We start from the raw sequence: 24,883 nt of genomic DNA, 5'->3' as shown, positions 1-24,883 counted from the left end.
TTTTGGTCGCTCTTCTGTGAACCTTTTCTAAATTCCACAATATTTTTTTTTTCAAATACGGCAACCAGAACTGAATGCAGTACTCTAGGTGAGGTTGCACCATGGAGTGATACAGCGCCATTATAGCATTCTTGGTCTTATTTATCATCCCTTTCCTAAACTTCCTAGCATCCCATTCACTTTTTTGATCGCCACCACACACTGGGCAGACTATTTCAGCATATTAACGACACCTAGATCTTTTTCTTGAGTGCTGACCCTAAAAGGTGGACCCTAGCACCAGGTAACTATGATTTGGATTCTTCTTCTCAATGTGCATCACTTTGCATTTGTCCACATTAAATTTCATCTGCCATATGGATGCCCAGTTTTCCAATTTTCTATGGTCTTCCTGCAATCTTTCACAATCTGCATGTTTTGTGACATCTGAAAATTTCATCACCTATCGTTTTGATTTCTAGATCATTTATAAATATGTTAAATAGTACTAGTCTCAGTACAGATCCCCGCAGCACTCCACTATTCATCCTCCACCATTGAAAGAGATAGCCATTTAACCCTACCCTCTGTTTTCTGTCCAATAAACAATTCCTAATCCACAGAAGGACACTACCTCCTATCCCATGACTTTTTAATTTTCTCAAGAGTGTCTCATGGGGAACTTCATCAAAAGCTTTCTGAAAATCTAGATACACTACATCAACCGGTTCACCTTTATCAGCATGTTTATTCAAGCCTTCAAAGAAATTGAGATGTTTGTCATTAGTATTTTGAAACATACTGTCTTCATCTACTGTCTCTCAGTCCCCATAAAGAATCAATTGCTTCAAGTGGTCGCAACATAAATTTATCATTCCTAGATATATTTCATTTGCATTTTTGAGACTGGGAAAGACCAAAGCCATCGAGCCGAGCATCCTGTTTCCAACAGCGGCCAATCCAGGTCACAAATACCTGCCAAGATCCCAAAAATGTACAAAACATTTTATTTATTACATTTGTACCCCGCACTTTCCCACTCAAAGCAGGTTCAATGTGGCTTACATAGTAACAGGGATTACAGAGTAATGATGAAGAAATATAAATTAAGTATAGCAGAATAATAAAAGAAATAGGTAGGTAGAAAGGGGCAAAAGTGAAGGGAGTAGGAGAGGTATGATCAAGGGTAAGTGAGCACTGGAGGAGGGGTAGAGGAGGCGGAGGGTGATGGGACATGGGACATTTTATACCGCTTATCCCAGAAATAGTGGATTTTCCCCAGTCCATTTAATAACGGTCTATGGACTTTTCCTTTAGGAAGCCGTCCAAACCTTTTTTAAAACTCTGCTAAGCTAACCACCTTTACCACATTCTCTGGCAACGAATTCCAGAATAATTACACATTGAGTGAAGAAAAATTTTCTCTGATTCGTTTTAAATTTACTACATTGTAGCTTCATCGCATGCCCACTAGTCCTAGTATTTTTGGAAAGCGTGAACAGACCTCTAACATGTCTCCCCTCAGCCGTCTTTTCTCCAAGCTTAGTTTTTCTTCATAGGGAAGTCGTCCCATCCCCGCTATCATTTTAGTCGCCCTTCGCTGCACCTTTTCCAATTCTACTATATCTTTCTTGAGATGCAGCAACCAGAATTGAACACAATACTCGAGATGTGGTCGCACCATGGAGCGATACAACGGCATTATAACATCCTCACACCTGTTTTCCATACCTTTCCTAATAATACCCAACATTCTATTCGCTTTCCTAGCCGCAGCAGCACACTGAGCAGAAGGTTTCAGTGTATTATTGACGACAACACCCAGATCCCTTTCTTGGTCCGTAACTCCTAACGTGGAACCTTGCATCACAGAACCTCTCTACAATATCTAAAAAAAAGTCTGTGGGAAAACTTTTATTTAGTGCACATACAGCAGGAAAAACATTTTACAAAAAAGCATGACATCAATACAGGGCAGATAAGTACTAACATTTATAACTGTGCGTGGCAGATTTTGCTATCTGCCACACACAATTTCACACAATTACATATCCAAACGGGAGCCAATTATAGAGCTGGCCTCAACCACTCAGTTCTGAAATGGTTTTGAAAAAAGCAGTATGCACAATTCCTCTCAATCACTGCTCCAAACTCTAGGACCGATCGAGTAGTTAGCTGACATTGCAGACCCTGGAGCAAATGTAAAGGTGATGGGGAAACCTTTTTGAAGTACGTGTTCTACTGCAAAACATAAAATACACAAACATGCTCCTTTCACATTGTTACGTAGAAGCAATTTTTTAAAAGCTGATTTACATGTACAAATCAGTTTTCTAGAGGTGTCAATGGTGACTAACCCTTCTTAAAATCATCATCTTCATTGTATGCCATTTCTCAACTGCTGTACTTACACCAACTGATTACCTGGGACTGATAACCCAATCTCTCTATCACACTGTACAAAAAAATGAAATACATGTTTTCACTAAAACCAAAACAGTGTTTCTCATCTCTTACATTTATGCTTAGATATTGTCTTCTTACTTTCTCTTGGAATGGACAGAGTTTTGTAATCTGAAATCTTTCCAAGTTACTCTTCATTTTTACCACCTGAAAAAGATCAAACAGTACTTGCATAACATTTACTGCAGTTTATCTATATTGCTCTGTACAAAGCACAGAGTTCATGCAACTTGAACTTGAAGAGCTCCTATTTGGAAAAATAGAAAATGCAATGCCTAGGCAAGTTCAGTGCTGAAGCTGGCTGCAAATGTTGCTTCTAGGCACACAATGCAGCAATGGTCTAATAGTGACAGTACCAAGCTGTAGCTCAAAGGTCCTGAGACAAGACTACAAAGCGATCTACCTTTGACTCTCTGAAAACAAGGCATTAATCTTAACCTGGCTTTCCTGATCACAAAATCACTTTTTTGTTAATTTTTTTTCCTTACACTATCCCACTGAACTAGATTGTTATATACTTTTTATTGAGATAAAAATCACAATGAAAATAGAACGAGAGAAAACAACAACATTTTTCAGATGTTTGTATTACCCTCCCCCTTTCATAACCCAACCCCCCCCCCCCCCCCCAAACACTGTAACCCTGGATCCACTTCCCTCCCCCCAATTCTGCAAAATAGATGAACCGTACTTCCAGGCTTGGATCACAGTATTCTACGCCATGAAGCATTCTCACCTTTTCTTCCAGGAATGACGTGTTAACAGGAAAGCAGGACCAAAAGTGGCGTAGCAACTCGCCCACTGCCACATACAAGTGTTTCATTTCTGACTGAATATCACTTGGCACCATCTCTGCAAGAACAGAAAATTACACTGAAACTCAATTTCCTTAGAATTAACTGTTTATGTTCAAAGTTAAGGATAAGTAAACAGATGTTTGTTTGTTTTTTGCATAACTAATATTCTTGCTTCCTATATACATGATAGGACCATCAAAGCAACATACAGGAGGAATTCAGGTAGATAGATTACTTACTATGGAAAAACAGTATTGAGGTTGTCCTATATATATATTTTTGGGGGGCAATGGAGGGTTAAGTGACTTGCCCAGAGTCACAAGGAGCTGCCTGTGCCTGAAGTGGGAATCAAACTCAGTTCCCCAGGACCAAAGTCCACCACCCTAACCACTCCTTGCAGATTTGAGGTTCAATAGTGTAACTTCCTTTTATCTCAAATTAATTGGCTATTGGTTATGGCTAGAGTTCAATGTACAATGATTTTATATACGATTTATAAAATTCTGTATGGTTACACACCATTTTTTTTGTTACATTTGTACCCCGCGCTTTCCCACTCATGGCAGGCTCAATGTGGCTTACATGGGGCAATGGAGGGTTAAGTGACTTGCCCAGAGTCACAAGGAGCTGCCTGTGCCTGAAGTGGGAATCGAACTCAGGACCAAAGTCCACCACCCTAACCACTAGGCCACTCCTCCACTCCATTTAGTACGTAAAAGGGAAAGGACAATTCTATGTCACAAATATTAATGCAACTCAAATGCAGTGAGCACTGAGAAAGGAAGAAGTGCTGTGGACCATCTTGGAGAGATGGCACTTCTATCCACACTAGTATAGTATATGGACCTTCAAAACTGAACTGAGGTCTGGCTAACGAGAGAATATGGGAATGAAGGGAAAAGTAAGACTTTAACCTGGTAGACTTTAACCTGACAGATACAACTGGAGTATCCCGGGGGTCACGTGATGGTATCAGCCTGAGCGGACGCTTGGCGGCTCGGCTCCTCGCAGGTTATTGGTGTGGCAGCTGAGCTTATTCGGGGCTTCTGAGGGATGCCAGTCAAGACACTGCGACCTGGGCGAGAGAAAAATACCACCACGCAAAAAAAAAATGGCGGAGTCGCCGCCTTCATCTCAACCGTCTCATCCTTCTTGGAGAAAAGATACCCAATGCTTAGAGTTATATTACTGCTCCAGGGACTGGAGGATTATTATGTGGGCCTGTGGTAGTTCGTGCACTGCCCTGCAGAGGGTATATTCCTACTCATGTTTCATTGATCTGCTCTGCTGTAAATTGAATGAAAGTAGTTTTAGTGCCACTACTACGGGGACTGGAGTTCCAGCTAAAGGCTTTGTTGGACGTTGGGGGGGGGGGGGAGTGGAGGAGGGAACAGCCTCATGAATACTTGGCGCCTGCATTTCCACCTTAGTGGGCATTTCTGACTGCCATGATGGATATTCTTATGCTTATCAGTGCTAGGAGAGGAACAGCGGAATGGAGCGAACTTTCAGGCATGTGGCTGAATCTGCCTCGGGGTGTTTATGGAGTGATTGGTCCCCCTCTTTCTGTTAGGTTGCTCGCGTTCCAATGTTGTTTTACATCTATTTTTGCTGCGCAAGTTCTGATAGATATGGTGGCTTAAGTCATCGGATGTTTACTCTGTAATGTGGGTTAGAGGGAGGGGGCGGGCATATAGTCTTTGGGTTATTTTATGGTGGCACATTTACAATTATTCAATGGTATGTGAATTTATTCCCTAAGAAAATTATTTATGCTTCATTTTCCAAATACAGTGCACTCCATTTAAGTGCACGTCAGATGAGGAGATCACGTGATGCCTTTGCTCTCCGGGACCTTCAGCACCTTAACAGCTATAATTAGCCTACTTTAGCTCCCACTGAGTTCTTTGTTCCTGTAAATCCCTGCTCAATGGACAGATATTTGGAATCATCGAGCAGTATGTAGTAGTAGTATGGTGGGGAGGGGAATTAAGCGGGAGAAAGAGAAACTGAAACAGACCAAGCACTATGGAGACCAAGCAGCAACCAGAAAAGCAGGCCTTCTCGACAGCGCAGCTGCAGCAGTTAACCCTGGCAGTGACAACAGCTTTAGAGCCTAAGTTTGGAAAATTGTCAGAGCAGCTGTCTGCATTTGAGACCCTGTTGGCTGATCTGGGGAAGCGGACGGGAGATCTGGAGCAGAGGGTTTCGTCTCTGGAAGACGCAGGCCCATCGGCTGTGGAAGAGCGGGGCAAGATGGCCAACACGGTGAAGATGTTGTTGGAAAAGGTGGGCTACCTCGAAAACCGCTCCCGGAGATCTAATTTAAGGATCATTGGAATACCAGAAACGATCGGGGATGCGGTCCTTTCAACTATAATGGAAACTTGGCTGAAAAAAGAGTTCGCCCTATCGGATAGCGCGGGACCGTTGTGCCATGAACAGGCGCACCGCATGGGCAAGAAGCAAGATAGTGCTTATTAAGCTACACAATTATATTCATAAGGCTGAAATTTTACGTGGCTACAGAGCGAAGCGGGACACTGTGCAATATGAAGGCCACAAGGTGCACATTTTTCAGGATTACTCGTATGCTTTGTAAGAAAGAAGGCGACAGTTCACACCATTGTGCCGGCAGCTGTATGATAAAAGTATCAGATGTATGTTATTATATCCGGCCACATTGAAAGTAATGCAGAACGGACATTGGCAAACTTTTGAATGCGCAGAGAAAGCGAAGGCTGGCGTGGCTAAAATATTGAACAGTCTTCTGGATGAGAAGCCATCAGACTGAATTGGGACATGTGTGGTGAGGTGGAAGGTATACTGAGGATGTCAGTGAAACGATAAAATTGTTGTTTGTTATTGCTGGTTTGAAAGCAAATTAGGTTATAAAGTAGGTTTGAATACATTTGTTATTGATAGGGCGTGGAGGTCCCTGGCAAAATGTATGTGATCTCAATATCTATCTTGTTAGGAGATGGATAAAGACAAGGGTTCAATTGGGGAGAGAGGAAGAAGAGGGGGGGGGGAGGGGGGAGGGGAGGGGCAGGTATAGCGGGTGGATTGGGTCAGGATGGGGAGGAATTCACACTTATAAATGTTTTGGGGGCTGGTGCTAATGGAACTAGTGAGCAGAGGGGAAGGAGTAGAGGTAGAAGGGAGAGTAGGGGGAATGGGTGGAGCTGGGCGCCTAGACCTCATATTGTTAAGTTTAACTGTAGAAGGAGAATAATTTCACAACATTATGACCCAACTTAACACAACAAAATTCATTACATGGAACGTGAGGGGTTTCTCATCACCAATTAAAAGAAACAAAATCTTAACAGCACTTAAAAGACACAAGGTGGATGTAGCCTGTCTGCAACAGAAGAGCACCAAAAACTAGCCAGAGATTGGGTGGGGGAGGTGCATGCAGCTTCATCAGAAGGGAGACATGGGAGAGTAGCTATTTTAGTGCGAAAAGGCCTGGCAGCAAAAACGAAACTGAGGGCCGCTATGTGTTAGTGCGCATGTGGCTTCAGGGCCTGGACTTATTAGTAGTGACAGTGTATGGGCCCAACATCTATGACCAAAGATTTTACCAAGAATTAATTCAGCACTGTAACCAGTACTCCAGCTTACAACGGCTGATAATGGGAGACTTGAACATGGTGGCAAACCTCCAGTTAGATTGCTCAGAGCCGCATAAAGCTCATAGGGGGGGCCCCAGAGCTACAGCGCTCTCGCGTTTTATGATAGCAACAAATACAGTGGATGCCTGGCACGTCCTGCATTCTGGAGAAAAAGACTTCACCCATGTTTCGAGAGCCCATGGCACCCTTTCTCGAATTGATTACATTTTAGTAGGGCAAAAACTATTCCAAAAAGTTTACACAGTGGAAATAGGGCCTGAAGAAGTATCAGACCATGCAATGGTATGGATAGACTTGGAGGCAGGACAGTTTTACCAGGGACAAGCAGGGTGGAGATTCCCAACCTACCTGGCAGCTGATGCAGATTTCAAAGCATATGTGAACAAAAAAATGGGAGGAATTTGCCAGTTATGAACATGAACAAAATGCTGAATTGTATTGGCCAACAGCAAAAGCAGTACTGAGAGGAGATATAATAGCATATGTTTGTACGCGGAAAAGAAAGCTAACGGCTAGAAGCACGGACAAGGAGAGCTAAACGTCAATACACCCAAACCCCAACTAAGGAACATAGGGAGAAGCTACAAGCTGCACAAGTGGCACTTAACTCCTTGCTGCAGGAAGGGCACTTAAAGGGGCTATATATTATAAGTACAGGCTGCAAAGATTTGGAAATAAAACAGGGACCCTGCTTGCCCGAGTGGTTAAAACATGGGGAGGGAATAGAGTGATATCAGCCATAAAGGACGAGAGAGATCAAATACATACGAAAAGCGAAAAAATAGCAAAAATATTTCGAGAACATTTCAGCCAAATATACCAAAAGTATAAAGGAATAGATAAAAAATCCCTCATTAAGATATTTAGAAGCCTCAAAGATACCAAAATTCTCTCCATCAGCACTGCAGACTCTAAATGGGCCAATCACTGGCAAAGAGCTCCAAGCTACCATTAAATCCTTGCCTCTCCACTCTGCCCTGGGTCCAGATGGGTTTACGGGAGAGTTCTATAATATGATACCCCAGAAAGCATTACTAGCGCTGCATGCTTATCTTGAGGAAGCAGTGGAGACAGGCAGGTTTCCCCGACAAAATAACATGGCACTGATAACGCTGCTGCCCAAGCCAGGGAAAGAAGGGGATAAACCTGAAGACTACCGGCCCATCTCGCTCTTGAATGTTTATATCAAAATACTAGCAAAAATACTGGCCACCAGGTTGGCAAAATATTTACCAGATATAATAGGGCCTGAGCAAGTGGGATTTGTGAAAGGCAGACATTCCTCCACTAATATGCGTAAACTGCTGATGGCAATGAGCAACAGTCAAGTTAATCAAATACCAGCAATCCTCCTAAGTCTCGACGCCGAAAAGGCATTTGACAAAATAGGATGGGAATTCCGTGTTAGCATATACGGGGATGGATGGCTGGTATCTACAGGCCGTGCAAATGCTATACACTAAGCCTACTGCGTCTGTATTAATCAATGGAGTGCGAACGGACCCTATAGACATAGGGCGGGGTACTCGTCAAGGATGCCCCCTTTCACCCCTATTGTTTTTGTTGTCTATTGAGCCTCTGCTTCGCACTCTAAAGAAAGATGAGCAGATAAAGGGCCTGGAGGTGGGCGGAGAGGTAGTGCAGACTCTGGCATTTGCAGATGATTTGTTGGTGGTGATGAGAGACCCCCAGAATTCGTTGAAGCAGCTCTGGGCACGGATAGAACAATACAGTGCTCTTTCGGGGTTCAAACTAAATGCATACAAATCACATTGCTTCACCATCTCTCCGGGGGTGGGAGACCGCTCTCTTTGCTTGGCAGAATAGCATTATACAACATGATGATCGTGCCTAGATGGCTGTATGTGTTTCAAACACTCCCACTCTACCTTCCAAGGAAAGTGGAACGGCAAATAAATAAACTATTGCAGAAATTTCTTTGGAAAGTAAAGAAAGCGAAAATTGCCATGCGGATACTGCAGATCCCAAGAGAATATGGGGGCCTGGGCCTCCTGAACTTCCGATATTTAACGGTAGCCTGTGGAAAGCGAATGCTACATACCTGTAGAAGGTATTCTCCGAGGACAGCAGGCTGATTGTTCTCACTGATGGGTGACGTCCACGGCAGCCCCTCCAATTGGAACACTTTTCCTTTGCTAGTCCTCGCGCGCCGATGCGCACCGCGCATGCGCGGCCGTCTTCCCGCCCGAACCGGCTCGTGTTCGTCAGTCCCATATGTAGCAAAACAAAGCAAGGGAAGACACAACTCCAAAGGGGAAGCGGGCGGGTTTGTGAGAACAATCAGCCTGCTGTCCTCGGAGAATACCTTCTACAGGTATGTAGCATTCGCTTTCTCCAAGGACAAGCAGGCTGCTTGTTCTCACTGATGGGGTATCCCTAGCCCCCAGGCTCACTCAAAACAACAACCATGGTCAATTGGGCCTCGCAACGGCGAGGACATAACTGAGATTGACCTAACAACTTATCCAACTAACTGAGAGTGCAGCCTGGAACAGAATAAACATGGGCCTAGGGGGGTGGAGTTGGATTCTAAACCCCGAACAGATTCTGAAGCACTGACTGCCCGAACCGACTGTCGCGTCGGGTATCCTGCTGCAGGCAGTAATGAGATGTGAATGTGTGGACAGATGACCACGTCGCAGCTTTGCAAATCTCTTCAATAGTGGCTGACTTCAAGTGGGCTACCGACGCTGCCATGGCTCTAACATTATGAGCCGTGACATGACCCTCAAGAGCCAGCCCAGCCTGGGTGTAAGTGAAGGAAATGCAATCTGCTAGCCAATTGGATATGGTGCGTTTCCCTACAGCCACTCCCCTTCTGTTGGGATCAAAAGAAACAAACAATTGGGCGGACTGTCTTGTGGGCTGTGTCCGCTCCAGATAGAAGGCCAATGCTCTCTTGCAGTCCAATGTGTGCAGCTGACGTTCAGCAGGGCAGGAATGAGGACGGGGAAAGAATGTTGGCAAGACAATTGACTGGTTCAGATGGAACTCCGACACAACCTTTGGCAAGAACTTAGGGTGAGTGCGGAGGACTACTCTGTTATGATGAAATTTGGTGTAAGGGGCCTGGGCTACCAGGGCCTGAAGCTCACTGACTCTACGAGCTGAAGTAACTGCCACCAAGAAAATGACCTTCCAGGTCAAGTACTTCAGATGGCAGGAGTTCAGTGGCTCAAAAGGAGGTTTCATCAGCTGGGTGAGAACGACATTGAGATCCCATGACACTGTAGGAGGCTTGACGGGAGGCTTTGACAAAAGCAAACCTCTCATGAAGCGAACAACTAAAGGCTGTCCCGAGATCGGCTTACCTTCCACACGGTAATGGTATGCACTAATCGCGCTAAGGTGAACCCTTACAGAGAGGCTGAGAAGGCTAGGGCTTTTCAGCTTGGAGAAGAGACGGCTGAGGGGAGATATGATAGAAGTGTATAAAATAATGAGTGGAATGGATCGGGTGGATGTGAAGCGACTGTTCACGCTATCCAAAAATACTAGGACTAGAGGGCATGAGTTGAAGCTACAGTGTGGTAAATTTAAAACGAATCGGAGAAAATTTTTCTTCACCCAACGTGTAATTAGACTCTGGAATTCATTGCCGGAGAACGTGGTACGAGCGGTTAGCTTGACGGAGTTTAAAAAGGGGTTAGATAGATTCCTAAAGGACAAGTCCATAGACCGCTATTAAATGGACTTGGAAAAATTCCGCATTTTTAGGTATAACTTGTCTGGAATGTTTTTACGTTTGGGGAGCGTGCCAGGTGCCCTTGACCTGGATTGGCCACTGTCGGTGACAGGATGCTGGGCTAGATGGACCTTTGGTCTTTCCCAGTATGGCACTACTTATGTACTTATGTACTTATGGTCTTGAGACCAGACTCTGACAAGTGCAGAAGGTATTCAAGCAGGGTCTGTGTAGGACAAGAGCGAGGATCTAGGGCCTTGCTGTCACACCAGATGGCAAACCTCCTCCATAGAAAGAAGTAACTCCTCTTAGTGGAATCTTTCCTGGAAGCAAGCAAGATACGGGAGACACCCTCTGACAGACCCAAAGAGGCAAAGTCTACGCTCTCAACATCCAGGCCATGAGAGCCAGAGACTGGAGGTTGGGATGCAGAAGCGCCCCTTCGTCCTGTGTGATGAGGGTCGGAAAACGCTCCAATCTCCACGGTTCTTCAGAGGATAACTCCAGAAGAAGAGGGAACCAGATCTGACGCGGCCAAAAAGGAGCGATCAGAATCATGGTGCCGCGGTCTTGCTTGAGTTTCAACAAAGTCTTCCCCACCAGAGGTATGGGAGGATAAGCATACAGCAGGCCTTCCCCCCAGTCCAGGAGGAAGGCATCCGATGCCAGTCTGCCGTGGGCCTGAAGCCTGGAACAGAACTGAGGGACTTTGTGGTTGGCTCGAGATGCGAAGGGATCTACCAAGGGGGTGCCCCACACCTGGAAGATCTGTCGCACTATCCTGGAATTGAGCGACACTCGTGAGGTTGCATAATCCTGCTCAACCTGTCGGCCAGACTGTTGTTTACGCCTGCCAGATATGTGGCTTGGAGCACCATGCCGTGACGGCGAGCCCAGAGCCACATGCTGCGGCTTCCTGACACAGGGGGCGAGATCCGGTGCCCCCCTGCTTGTTGATGTAATACATGGCAACCTGGTTGTCTGTCTGAATTTGGATAATTTGGTGGGACAGCCGATCTCTGAAAGCCTTCAGAGCGTTCCAGACCGCTCGCAACTCCAGGAGATTGATCTGCAGATCGCGTTCCTGGAGGGACCAGCTTCCTTGGGTGTGAAGCCCATCGACATGAGCTCCCCACCCCAGGAGGGATGCATCCGTAGTCAGCACTTTTTGCGGCTGAGGAATTTGGAAAGGACGTCCCAGAGTCAAATTGGACCAAATCGTCCACCAATACAGGGATTTGAGAAAACTCGTGGACAGGTGGATCACGTCTTCTAGATCCCCAGCAGCCTGAAACCACTGGGAAGCTAGGGTCCATTGAGCAGATCTCATGTGAAGGCAGGCCATGGGAGTCACATGAACTGTGGAGGCCATGTGGCCCAGCAATCTCAACATCTGCCGAGCTGTGATCTGCTGGGACGCTCGCACCCGCGAGACGAGGGACAACAAGTTGTTGGCTCTCGCCTCTGGGAGATAGGCACGAGCCGTCCGAGAATCCAGCAGGGCTCCTATGAATTCAAGTTTCTGCACTGGGAGAAGGTGGGACTTTGGATAATTTATCACAAACCCAGTAGCTCCAGGAGGCGAATATTCATCTGCATGGACTGTAGAGCTCCTGCCTCGGATGTGTTCTTCACCAGCCAATCGTCGAGATATGGGAACACGTGTACCCCCAGCCTGCGAAGTGCCGCTGCTACTACAGCCAAGCACTTCGTGAACACTCTGGGCTCAGAGGCAAGCCCAAAGGGTAGCACACAGTACTGGAAGTGACGTGTGCCCAGCTGAAATCGCAGATACTGTCTGTGAGCTGGCAGTATCGGGATGTGAGTGTAGGCGTCCTTCAAGACCAGAGAGCATAGCCAATCGATTTCCTGAATCATGGGAAGAAGGGTGCCCAGGGAAAGCATCCTGCACTTTTCCTTGACCAGATATTTGTTCAGGGCCCTTAGGTCTAGGATGGGACGCATCCCCCGTTTTCTTTTCCACAAAGAAGTACCTGGAATAGAATCCCAGCCCTTCCTGCCCCGATGGCACGGGCTCGACCGCATTGGCGCTGAGAAGGGCGGAGAGTTCCTCTGCAAGTACCTGCTTGTGTTGGAAGCTGTAAGACTGAGCTCCCGGTGGACAATTTGGAGGTTTTGAGGCCAAATTGAGGGTGTATCCTTGCCGGACTATTTGAAGAACCCACTGATCGGAGGTTATGAGAGGCCACCTTTGGTGAAAAACTTTCAACCTCCCTCCGACCGGCAGGTCGCCCGGCACTGACACTTGGATGTCGGGTATGCTCTGCTGGAGCCACTCAAAAGCTCGTCCCTTGCTTTTGCTGGGGAGCCGAGGGGCCTTGCTAAGGCGCACGCTGCTGACGAGAGCGAGCGCGCTGGGGCTTAGCCTGGGCCACAGGCTGTCGAGGAGGAGGATTGTACCTACGCTTACCAGAAGAGTAGGGAACAGTTTTCCTTCCCCAAAAAAATCGTCTACCTGAAGAGGTAGAAGCTGAAGGCTGCCGGCGGGAGAACTTGTCGAAAGCGGTATCCCGCTGGTGGAGCTGCTCTACCACCTGTTCGACTTTCTCTCCAAAAATGTTATCCGCACGGCAAGGTAAGTCCGCAATCCGCTGCTGGATCCTATTCTCCAGGTCGGAGGCACGCAGCCATGAGAGTCTGCGCATCATCACACCCTGAGCAGCGGCCCTGGACACAACATCAAAGGTGTCATACACCCCTCTGGCCAGGAATTTTCTGCACGCCTTCAGCTGCCTGACCACCTCCTGAAATGGCTTGGCTTGCTCAGGAGGGAGCTTGTCCACCAAGCCAGCCAACTGCCGCACACTGTTCCGCATGTGTATGCTCGTGTAGAGCTAGTAAGACTGGATTTTGGCCACGAGCATAGAAGAATGGTAGGCCTTCCTCCCAAAGGAGTCTAAGGTTCTAGAGTCCTTGCCCGGGGGCGCCAAAGCATGCTCCCTAGAACTCTTAGCCTTCTTTAGGGACAAATCCACAACTCCAGAGTCGTGAGGCAACTGAGTGCGCATCAGCTCTGGGTCCCCATGGATCCGGTACTGGGACTCGATCTTCTTGGGAATGTGGGGATTACTTAATTGGATTGGTCCAGTTCGCCAGCAATGTCTTTTTCAGGACATGATGCATGGGTACTGTGGACGCTTCCTTAGGTGGAGAAGGATAGTCCAGGAGCTCAAACATTTCAGCCCTGGGCTCGTCCTCCACAACCACCGGGAAGGGGATAGCCGTAGACATCTCCCGGACAAAGGCCGCAAAAGACAGACTCTCGGGAGGAGAAAGCTGCCTTTCAGGGGAGGGAGTGGGATCAGAAGGCAGGCCATCAGACTCCTCGTCAGAGAAATATCTGATGTCCTCCTCCTCCTCCCACGAGGCCTCACCATTGGTATCAGACACAAGTTCACGAACCTGTGTCTGAAGCCATGCCCAGCTCGACTCCGTGGAACCACGGCCACGGTGTGAACGTCGAGAGGTAGACTCCCTCGCCCGCACCGGCGAAGCTCCCTCCGCCGACGTCGTCGGGGAGCCTTCCTGGGAGGCGACCGCAGTCGGTACCGCAAGCGGCACCGATGTCGGAGACCTCACCCCGGGCAAGGGGCCAGCCGGCGCCTCACTCGACGGTACCGGTGGCGCAAGCACCTCCGGTACCGGAGGGGAAGGGCGCAACAGCTCTCCCAGGATCTCTGGGAGAACGGCCCGGAGACTCTCGTGCAGAGCGGCTGTAGAGAAAGACATGGAAGCCGATGCAGGTGTCGATGTCAGAGTCTGTTCCGGGCGTGGAGGCTGTTCCGGGCTGTCCAAAGTGGAGCGCATCGACACCTCCTGAACAGAGGGTGAGCGGTCCTCTCGGTGCCGGTGCCGACTCCCTCGGCGACCCAGAGCTCTTGGTACCGACGGGAAGGAGACCGGTGTCAATGCTTCTTTGACTTCTTCAAACGAAGTATGTCACCGGAGCTTCCCGGCACCGACGAGGAGGACATAGAATCCAGCCGTCGCTTCCTCGGGGCCGAGGCCAAAGAAGGTCGGTCTCGGGGGGGCTGTACCGCAGGAGCCCTCAGGGTAGGGGGAGACCCACCCGAAGGCTCACTGCCACCAGCAGGGGAATGGACAGCCCTCACCTGCACTCCAGTCGAAGCACCACCGTCCGACGACATCAGCAGAAGTGGAGGTCCCGGTACCACCAACGCCAACGCAGCCTTCCGATGTCTCAGCCCCGATGCAGAGGGTCGATGCCTCGATGCAGTCGAGGACAGAGGTCTTGACGCTGCCGACGTCGATGCACTCGATACTCCCGGTGCCGATGCCAACGAAGAGCCCGAGAACAAAATGTTCCACTGGGCCAATCTCGCTACCTGAGTCCTTTTTTGTAAAAGGTCACAAAGACTACAGGCCTGCGGGCGGTGCCCAGCCCCCAGACACTGAAGACACGACGCGTGCCTGTCAGTGAGCGAGATTACCCGGGCGCACTGGGTGCACTTCTTGAAGCCGCTGGGAGACTTAAGATGACATGGGCGGAAAAATCACGCCGGCGAAATCAAAACTCGTAATTGCGGTAAGGCACCAAAAAAGAGGGGAAGAAAAAATTCGACCCGAGGCCTCAAAAGGGCCTACCCCGAAAACGAAAAGAAACTTAACGGGGCAAAAACTGGAAATACCGGAAGGGGAAAAAGACCGAAAAGGCCTTCTTCCGAAATCCTTTTCCCTTTTTTTTTTTTTTAGTGAAAAAGATGGAACTATGATCCACAGCTGCTTTTTGGACATCCAAGGCTAAGCAAGCCCACGCTGAAAGGACTTACAGACTTTGTAAAAAGAGCTACAGTGGTAGCAAAAAAAAACAATTTTACAGGAGTGGCTGGGGAATAAACCACCATCACTGCAATACTGGCGAACTCAAATGCTCATGCTTTTACGTACGAACATTTGGAAGTGCGGAACCAGCCTCAGCTGAGGAAACAATTTGAATGCAGATGGGCACCCTTTTGGGACACTTTGACCCCCAACAGCCCGGAGCCAGATACTGAACCTATAATACTAGATGCTGCTGCTCACGCTGCCTCTGCTTGTTACTGGACATAGAAGGGGAGGGAGGGGAGGGTTTGGGGGAGGAAGGGGGATAAGGTAGGGGTAGGGGAGTAGTCTGGGGGGGGGGGGGGGAATAAAAAGATAAAATACAAATATGACGGTATGTCAACAGTAATTGTGGAAACAATTATGCAATGTGAAATGTAACAGCTGATTATGTGAACTTTAATAAAAATGATTGAAACATAAGTGCACGTCGGATAAGCGCATGCTCTGTTTAACTGCATGCTGTACACTTTGGTCCCGTTTTTGGCGCCATCAATTTCTATGGGGACAAACTTCGGTTTAGCGCACCACTGATAAGTGCAAGATTTGCTTATATGCATGGTTTAAGACCGCTCCTCTGCAGGAATATGGAAGCCGATTGGCACGGGGCGGTAAATTTGAAATCTCGTTGGTTAACTGCCACAGGCAGAATAAGCGAAAGGAAGTGTACATTGGAGTCGGAGTCGTCATCGTGCAATGTAAAACTTTAACACTGGCTGAACGAATAAAAGTCCTTAAAAAATTAGAAAATAAACAAAGTCAAGCATCTATTGCTAAAGAATATGGTGTCAATCCCAGTCAAATTTCACGTATCTTGAAGCAGAAAGATCAGCTTCTGGAAGACTGGCAAAACAATACAAATCCACACCGGAAACAAACGAGTGGGAAAAGTTGAGGATGCAGAAGATGCTCCTCTTCGGTGGTTTTGGTCAGGAGCAGACAGATTCCTGTCAGTGGTCCACTGCTTATGGAGAAAGCTAATCAGCTAGCTGAAAGTCTTGGACTAATTGAATTTTTGTGTATACCTTACCTTGATTTGTACCTGTATAAGTCTGCCGTATAAGTCTGCCCAGCACTATCCCCGCCTCCCAACCACCAGCCCCGCCTCCCACCACCGGTTCTGCACAGACCGTATAAGTCTGCCCAGCACTATCCCCGCCTCCCAACCACCAGTCCCGCCTCCCACCACTGGCTCTGGCACAGACCGTATAAGTCTGCCCAGCACCATCCCCACCTCCCGCCACCGGCTCTGCCACCCAATCTCGGCTAAGCTCCTTAGGATCCATTCCTTCTGAACAGGATTCCTTTATGTTTATCCCACGCATGTTTGAATTCCGTTACCGTTTTCATTTCCACTCACCACCTCGTGACATTTTCATTGCTGACGAAAACGGTCTCTACTGGCGAGCGATTCCTGATGGAACACTTGCATTCAAACAAGCCGAAACTACAGGAAGTAAAATGTTGAAGAACCGACTGACGATCCTCCTTTGCTGCAATATGGATGGGAGTGAGAAGTGGGAACCACTCATCATTGGAAAGAGCAAACAGCCCCTTTGCTTCAAGAATGTTAAGCGACTTCCTGTGTCATACGAGGCTAACGCAAATTCATGGATGACTGGGGAAATTTGGAAGCAGTGGCTAAAAAAGTTAGACACTAGAATGCGGACACAAAAGAGTCAGAATTTGTTGCTTTGTGATAATTGTGTTGCACACAGTGATGATGTCAGGCTAATTTCAAGGTGGTCTTCCTGCCACCAAATACTACCTCTCTGATCCAACCTATGGATCAGGGCATAATAGCCAATTTCAAAAAACATTATTGGGCTCTTGTGCTACGTTGTCTGATGAAGGATAAACATGCTGTTGAATCTATCACTGTTGGATTCCCTACATATGCAGAAAGAAGCCTGGAATCATGTTACACAGGCAACCATTGTGAACTGCTACAAGCAGGCAAGCTTTGTTAAGGATGTGGAGAGAGACAAAAGATCCAGCTGTTGCAAACGCGTCAGATGAACAGGTTATTGACATCCCAGCCAGTGTTACTGAAGAGGAGTTTCATTGCTACGTAGCTGTTGATTACGATCTACAAGGGAAAATTAGGTTCTTACCTTGGTAATTTTCTTTCCTTTAGTCATAGCAGATGAATCCATTACGAGTGGGTTATGTCTATCAACCAGCAGGGGGAGATAGAGAGCACTGAAAAACCATAGTGCCTCATGGCCAGCTAGCTCCATCTGCCTCTTCATTATTTGAAGCTTCCAAAGCAGTGTTACACCACAAAGCATAATAACATGAACTTTCCTCACAGCGGATTAAGTCAAAGGAAGGAATGGACTCATCCTCCTGTAACTGAACAGAAATCCTGAAGACTGTTTTCCAACTTCTCCCAATGACGGAACATATCTACAAGAAAAACTGAACATAAAATTAACATGAATCACATAATGAACCACAGAGGGAGGGCTCATGGATTCATCTGCTATGACTAAAGGAAAGAAAATTACCAAGGTAAGAACCTAATTTTCCCTTCCTTGTCATCAAGCAGATGAATCCATTACGAGTGGGATGTATCAAAGCAATCCCTAGATAGGGTGGGAACAAGCCACACCACGCGCAAGCACTTGTGCTCCAAAATGCGCGTCTCTCCTGGCAGCCACATTCAGCCTGTAATGTCGGGCAAACGAGAGCTTAGAAGCCCAAGTAGCTGCACTACATATCTCTTGAAGAGAGAGTGCTCCAGTTTCAGCCCAAGAAGAGGAAATTGCTCTTGTGGAATGTGCCTTAAAGGCTTCAGGCGGAGGCCGGCCAGATAGCAGATATGCTGAAAAGATAGCTTCTTTGAGCCAACGGGCTATAGTGGCCTTAGATGCTGGAGACCCTCTGCGCGACCCTGACAAAAGAACAAAAAGATGGTCAGAGGTCCTGAAGGCACTTGACATGCGCAGATATTGCAACAGAGCCCTTCGCACATCCAGAAGGTGCAACTGCTCATGGGTTTCTGGAAACTCCTCTTTAGAAAAGGAGGGCAGGAAAATAGGCTGGTTTAGGTGAAACGCTGAAACCACCTTAGGCATGAAGGAAGGCACCGTACGTACCATTACTCCGGACTCTGAGAATTGCAGAAATGGGTCTCGACAGGACAGCGCCTGGAGCTCAGATACCCGTCTCGCTGATGTCACGGCCACCAAAAAGACTGTCTTTAAGGTCACATCCTTCTCCGAAGCTCGCCTAAGTGGCTCGAAGGTCGAACACTGAAGGGCCTTTAAAACTAACCCCAGGTTCCAGGCCGGACACGGAGCCCGCACGGGAGGACGGAGCCGAAGCACCCCTCTAAGAAACCGTGTCACATCTGGGCAAGCAGCCAGAGAGGCCAGAGACCTTCCCTCAAAAACATGCTAAGGCTGCCACTTGAACACGCAGGGAATTATAGGCCAAGCCTTTTTGTAAACCATCCTGCAAAAAGTCAAGTATCGGCGAGACAGAAGCCCGCATGGGTGTGATCGCTTTAGAAGCACACCAAGCCTCAAATTGGCACCAAATCCTGGCATAAGCCACGGAAGTGGAATGCTTGCAGGCCTGTAGGAGAGTGGAAATGACTTTACTGGAATATCCCTTGTCTCTCAATTGCGCCCTCTCAATAGCCATGCCGTAAGACCAAAGCAGCAGGCGTCCTCCATGGTCACCGGGCCCTGTGACAACAGGTTCGGTACCAGAGGTAACGGCAGGGGATCCTCTACCAGCATCCGCCGGATGTCCGCATACCATGGCCTCCTGGGCCAATCCGGGGCAATGAGAACCACCTCTCCTTGGTGTAGCCGAATCAGCAGGAGTACTCGCCCTATCAAGGGCCACGGAGGGAACACATACAGGAGGCCCTGAGGCCAGGGTTGAGCCAAGGCATCCAACCCTGCCGAACGAGGATCTCTCCATCTGCTGTAGAAGCACGGGACCTTGGCATTTGTGCTTGACGCCATAAGATCCATTATGGGCTTTCCCCATTTGGCACATATCTACAGGAATACTTCATCTGCAAGTTCCCATTCCGCTGGGTCGATTTGATTCCTGCTCAGACTGCAATATGAGCTGCTGATAAAAACTGCAGATGAAGCTCGGCCCAGTGGCAAATCTGCGCGGCTAGTGCTATGCACTGAGTGCCACCATGGCGATTTATGTAGGCCACTGCTGTCGTGTTGACCGACAGAACTCTGACAGCCAATCCTTCCAGGGTCAATTGAAAAGGCCAGAAGCGCCTGGAAAATCGCTTTCAACTTCAAGCGATTGATGGACCACTCCAACTCTTGGGTGTCCAAAGACCCTGGGCATGCCTTCCCCGGCAATGTGCACCCCAGCCCTTCAGGCTGGCATCTGTTACCACCAGGCACCAATCGGTGAGCGCTAGCGGCATTCCTCGCCGCAGCATGCTGTCTGAGAGCATACTGAGCCGGGCTGCAGGGAGCCACGTGAGTCTGCATTGATAATCCTAAGATATTGGAGATCACTGTTGAAGCAGGGAGCACTGCAGAGGTCTCAGGTGCGCTCTTGCCCAAGGCACCACTTCTAAAGTGGCCGTCATCGACCCCAACAGCTGGACAATGTCCCAAGCTCGCGGGCGAGGCATTTTCAGGAGAAGACGGACCTGGTTCTGAAGCTTGCACCGCCTTTGCTTGGGTAGGAAGACAATCCCCGAGGCTGTGTCGAACCGGACCCCCAAATATTCTAGAGATTGAGAGGGGGTCAGGTGACTTTTGGCTATATTGATGACCCAGCCCAGAGATTGCAGTACTGAGACCACTCTGGCTGTAACCTGATGACTCTCTTCTGCAGAATCTGCTCTGATAAGCCAGTCGTCTAAGTACGGGTGAACCCGGATACCCTCTCGCCTGAGAAAAGCAGCTACTACCACCATTACCTTGAAAAACCTTCGGGGAGCTGTGGCGAGGCCAAAAGGCAAGGCCCAAAACTGGAAATGTTTTCCCATCACCGCAAAACGCAGAAACCTCTGGTGCGGGGGCTAAATTGGTATGTGCAAGTAAGCTTCTTTCAGGTCCAGAGACGTGAGAAACTCTCCTGGCTGTACCGCCGCTATGACGGAGCGCAGAGTTTCCATGTGAAAATGCCGCTCGTTCAGAGACTTGTTGACTTGTTTTAAGTCTAGGATAGGCCGAAAAGACACTCCTTTTCGCGGCACCACGAAGTAAATGGAGTAACGGCCAGAGCCGCATTCGGCGGGAGGCACGGGGGAACCGCCCAATGTGAATCAAGCCTTGCAAGGTCTCCTCTACCGCCGCCCGTTTGGCGGCAGAACCGCATAGGGACTCCACAAACACGTCTCTTATCAGGGCATTGAATTCTATTCTGTACCCTTCTCTGATCAGGTCCAAGACCCACTGATCTGAGGTAATATTGGCCCACTCCTCGAGAAAGAGGGAAAGTCGTCCTCCTATCACAGGAATCGAGGAGGGGGCCGGCGCACCATCATTGAGAGGGTCGCCCCTGAACTCCAGGTCTTGAGCCTGCTGCTGCAGAACGTTTGTCTGAGCGAAAGGAGTTCCTCTGCTGAAAAGGGGCACGCGAAGTGAAACCAGAACGCCCCGGGCGGTACCTTCTAGCTTCACGGAAGCGAGGTCTGTAAGAGGAGGGAACCGCCTGACCCTTGGAAGAAGGCCGCGGCCTTCCTCGGGTAAGCGCTGGGGTTTGGCATCCCCCAGGCCTTTCACAATTTTCTCCAACTCCTCACCAAACAGAAGGCCTTGAAAGGGCAACTTCACCAACCTTTGCTTAGAGCCCATGTCAGCTGCCCAATGCCGTAGCCACAGAAGACGGCGAGCCGCCACCGCTACAGCCATCTGTTTAGCCGAAGCTCTGACCATAAAGGGCATCAGCCAAAAAAGACAAGGCCGACTCCATCCGCGGTGCCACCTCCGTAAGGGGCTCCGCTCCATCTCCGGGCTGTTCCACTGCCTGTTGTAACCAAGCAAGGCAGGCTCGGGCAGCGTAGCAGCTGCACGCAGACGCCCGTAAGTATAGGCCTGAAATTTCAAAGGACCATTTCATAGCTGCCTCCAGGCGATGGTCCTGCATGTCTTTCAGGGCAACTCCTCCTTCCACTGGGAGGGTAGTTTTCTTTGTCACAGCCATGACTAGGGCATCCACTTTAGGCACTGCTAGGCGCACCAAATGCTCCTCACTTAGAGGGTATAATTGCCCCATAGCCCTGGCGACTTTCAAAGGCCCCTCGGGGTCAGCCCATTGAGCCGTGATAAGCTCTTGGATGGAGTCATGCAAAGGAAAGGCTCGAGCAGGCTTCTTAGTACTTGCCATCCTCGGATTACCGGAGGAGGTCTCAGTACTCCCAGGGTCTTCTATAGAGAGGACCTGCAAGGCATCAGTAATAAGCACTGACAGCTCATTGCGGTGGAAAATCCTCAATGTGGTGGAAAATCCTCACCGCGGAAGGATCATCTGGATCTGGTGGCAATCCTGCACCTTCTTCTGGCTCTCCAGACCACAAAGGCCTGCCAGACCCCTCAGAGTCCTCACATCCCGACCACGGCGGGGGGGTGCACCACTCTCTGAAGGGGAAATCCACCCTTCTGCGCTTGTCTTGCGGCCATCTGTCAGGGAAAACGCGCCTGATGGTAATCCAAGGCCACACTCCACTGGAGGGGATACAGAAAGCAGGGCCACAGAGGACCCCTGCGGAAGAGCTCTTTTTAACATGTATGCATTATGCAGCAATAAAACAAATTCAGGGGAAAATGGCTCACCCTGGCCTCCCGGTTCCAGTCCGGGGGAAATAGCTCTTTTACTAGCCTTTACACGAGGCGCCCCTCCAGGCTCAAACCCCTCCGCCTCAGCGGGGGTCGCGCCATGCTGTTCCAAAAATGGTGCCCGCTGCCAGCTCCACGGAGCAGGAAGGAACATCGCTCGCCATGCTCGGGCCGGCTCTACTGTCTGAAAAGCACGCCTTAGAGAGCCGCGCTGCAGATTTGCGCTTGCCACAAACGGAACAGCGTTTTACTTTCTCAGCAGCCATCGCCGAAAGCGGCGGAAATTCAAACTGGCGGATTCGCGCCAAAATCATCCCGAACGCGGGTCCTCCCCAGAGGAGCTACAAAATGCTCTTACCTCACCAGACCGAGTCTCCGAGCTCCAGTCACGCTGCACAATAAGAAAATCTCTTTTCTGGGATCGCAGCGCCAAAGCGCGATGCGAAATTTTTTTTTTTTTTTACGCTGTGAGGAAAATTTGAGGCAACAGCGAAAGAGGCAAATTTCCAACTCCGGAGGATCAGTAGCGTGGGAAAGGGCGAACCTATGGGCCTGCAAAGACAGGGACAGGGCTTGCCTATTTGTCTACTTCCACATCGGGGGCCGGGTAAGGCAGGGAAAGGGCTAACCTATTTGCCTTTAAAGTGGGCACCATCAGCCACAACACCCCTGCTACAACTGGCAAAAGCACAGGAGCCACCCCAGGCAGATTTTCTGAAGGAGCTTGAACAAGCTGCAACCATCCTGCTGGGGAGATAGAGAATACTGAACAGGCAGATGGAGCTAGCTGGCCTTGAGGCACTATGGTTTTTCAGTGCTCTCTATCTCCCCCTGCTGGTTGATGGACACAACCCACTCGTAATGGATTCATCTGCTTGATGACAAGGAAACAGCTGATGACAGCACTGATGTCGAGATATGCGCCTACACGCAGGCAACGGCTGATGATGAAACAGATGATGAAATGAGCAGCGAGGCACATGCTGACGAAATTCAACAACCTCCTGTCACTTTTGCAAGAGCGCTGGAGAGTCTCAACACCGTGCCACTGGATGTCAGTGCTATGACAGTTTTTTCCGTCTGGCAGACGTAGTCTATGGAACTCACAGACACAATAGTGTACAGAGGACTATCACTGATTACTTCCAGTGTTAATCAGTTAACGGAGACTCTTATACTGTACATATAATAAACAGTACTGTACATATGTTTATCAGATGTCAAGCTTCTTTGGGTCACAACGGTTAAGTGCACGCTCCGGTTAACTGCATGTATTTCTTTGGTCCCAGGCCCTTGCACTTAAGCGGATTGCACTGTGTTAATAATGTGAAACTTATTTTTATTATTTATTGAATTTTTACAAAATGTTTACAAGACAACTGTTGTAATAGTGATATAAAAAGACATAAAAAAATAAATATGGGAAAAAATAAAATAAAAAGTACTTAACACAATTTAGATCACAAGAAATGAGGGGCACAGAGAACGTAATAATCAGAAGAAATAAACTGTTAGCAGGCATCACTTACTATTCAGACACAGAGTCTTCCAATCTATTCTACAGAAGCTATCCCCTCAGAGGCAAATCTCTCTATATAAAAGGCAACCCCAACGTTCTGAAGCCTCCACAGAAGTTGAGGTGCCCGAGATATCTGGTGTGCCCTGGAGTGTTGTACTGCCCTCGCGTCAAAACGTCATGACGTCGAGGGCGGAGCTATGACACTCGAGGTCCGAAACGGAAACGCCACAGGCATGGCCATGGAGGCGCAGCAAAAAAAAAAAAAAACCCTCCCCACACACAGCGAAGCAAACCCCGAACAAGGCAAGTAGCTCGGAGGGACGGAGGGAGGGGGCCCCTTGCTAGCGCCCGTTTCATTGCGTTCAGAAACGGGCATTTTTCCTAGTTTCTTAATATTCAGAAAAGATCTAAGCTGTTGAGGGATAAAGAAAACATACTGTACATGTTTATATTTAACCAAACATTTACAAGGAAATCTTAACTGAAATATTGTGCCAAGCGCCAATGTCTCTTGGTGCATTGCCAAAATCAAGTTTCTCCTCTCTTGGGTAGAGACATCAGGAAAAATCCATACTTTCTGTCTCAAACTTGCTTGAAGCCTTTCGAAAATACAAATGCATCAACTCCAGATGTATCCAAGCTATCATATGAAGTCTCTAGAACACTTAATTCATTCCCAGATTCTGGTGTAGATACTAGTTCCTTCTTTTTAGGTACAAAATACATTTTCTCTACTGGCGGTTTATAGCTTCCAAAGGAAATTCCAGTACCTCCATCAAAAATCAATTAAAAGTCTCTAAAAGAGAAACTGCTCTTTATCTTTGGAATAAATTCAGTAATCATATATTAAGATGTCTCACTTGATTTTCCATGCGTCTCACCCAATTCTGAGACTTTCTTCCCCTCTTACAATCCATCCTGCTTAGGGAGGACAAACGAATCAAGTTTCTGCTGTTGAAGTGGGGTAGAGGTGGCCTCAGGAGGAAAGACCCTCACGTTGTCCTTACATTTTGAAGGCATAATCACTGAGGAAACAGAAAATAGAGAGCTCTTTCTCGTGACCCTTCTCAGTCGGCCATCTTGCTCCGTCCCCATGAAACATTTTAAAAACAATTAACTTCTTTGTTACGTTACCAAGCTCT

At 48.3% G+C, this 24,883-nt stretch overlaps 1 protein-coding gene across 7 annotated transcripts in view; it reads right to left on the bottom strand.

The window, feature by feature from the left end:
• The window catches only part of GTF2H1 (general transcription factor IIH subunit 1), a 1,055,813-nt gene that overhangs the window by 2,769 nt on the left and 1,028,161 nt on the right, over positions 1-24,883 (bottom strand). For 5 of the 7 annotated variants that reach the window (XM_030201095.1, XM_030201094.1, XM_030201093.1 and 2 more), the window contains exons 13-14: positions 3,179-3,294; positions 2,497-2,589 (exon numbers count right to left, since the gene is read on the bottom strand). In XM_030201095.1, coding sequence (XP_030056955.1) covers positions 2,497-2,589; positions 3,179-3,294 — 209 coding nt within the window. The remainder of the gene's footprint in view (positions 1-2,496; positions 2,590-3,178; positions 3,295-24,883) is intronic. The other 2 variants (XM_030201089.1, XM_030201092.1) reach the window with 2 other exon arrangements.

Source organism: Microcaecilia unicolor, chromosome 4, assembly GCF_901765095.1.
Source record: "Microcaecilia unicolor chromosome 4, aMicUni1.1, whole genome shotgun sequence".
Taxonomy (NCBI): Eukaryota; Metazoa; Chordata; class Amphibia; order Gymnophiona; family Siphonopidae; genus Microcaecilia; species Microcaecilia unicolor.
Note: the sequence above shows the minus strand (reverse complement) of the source record. Positions and strands in the feature narration are given on the sequence as shown.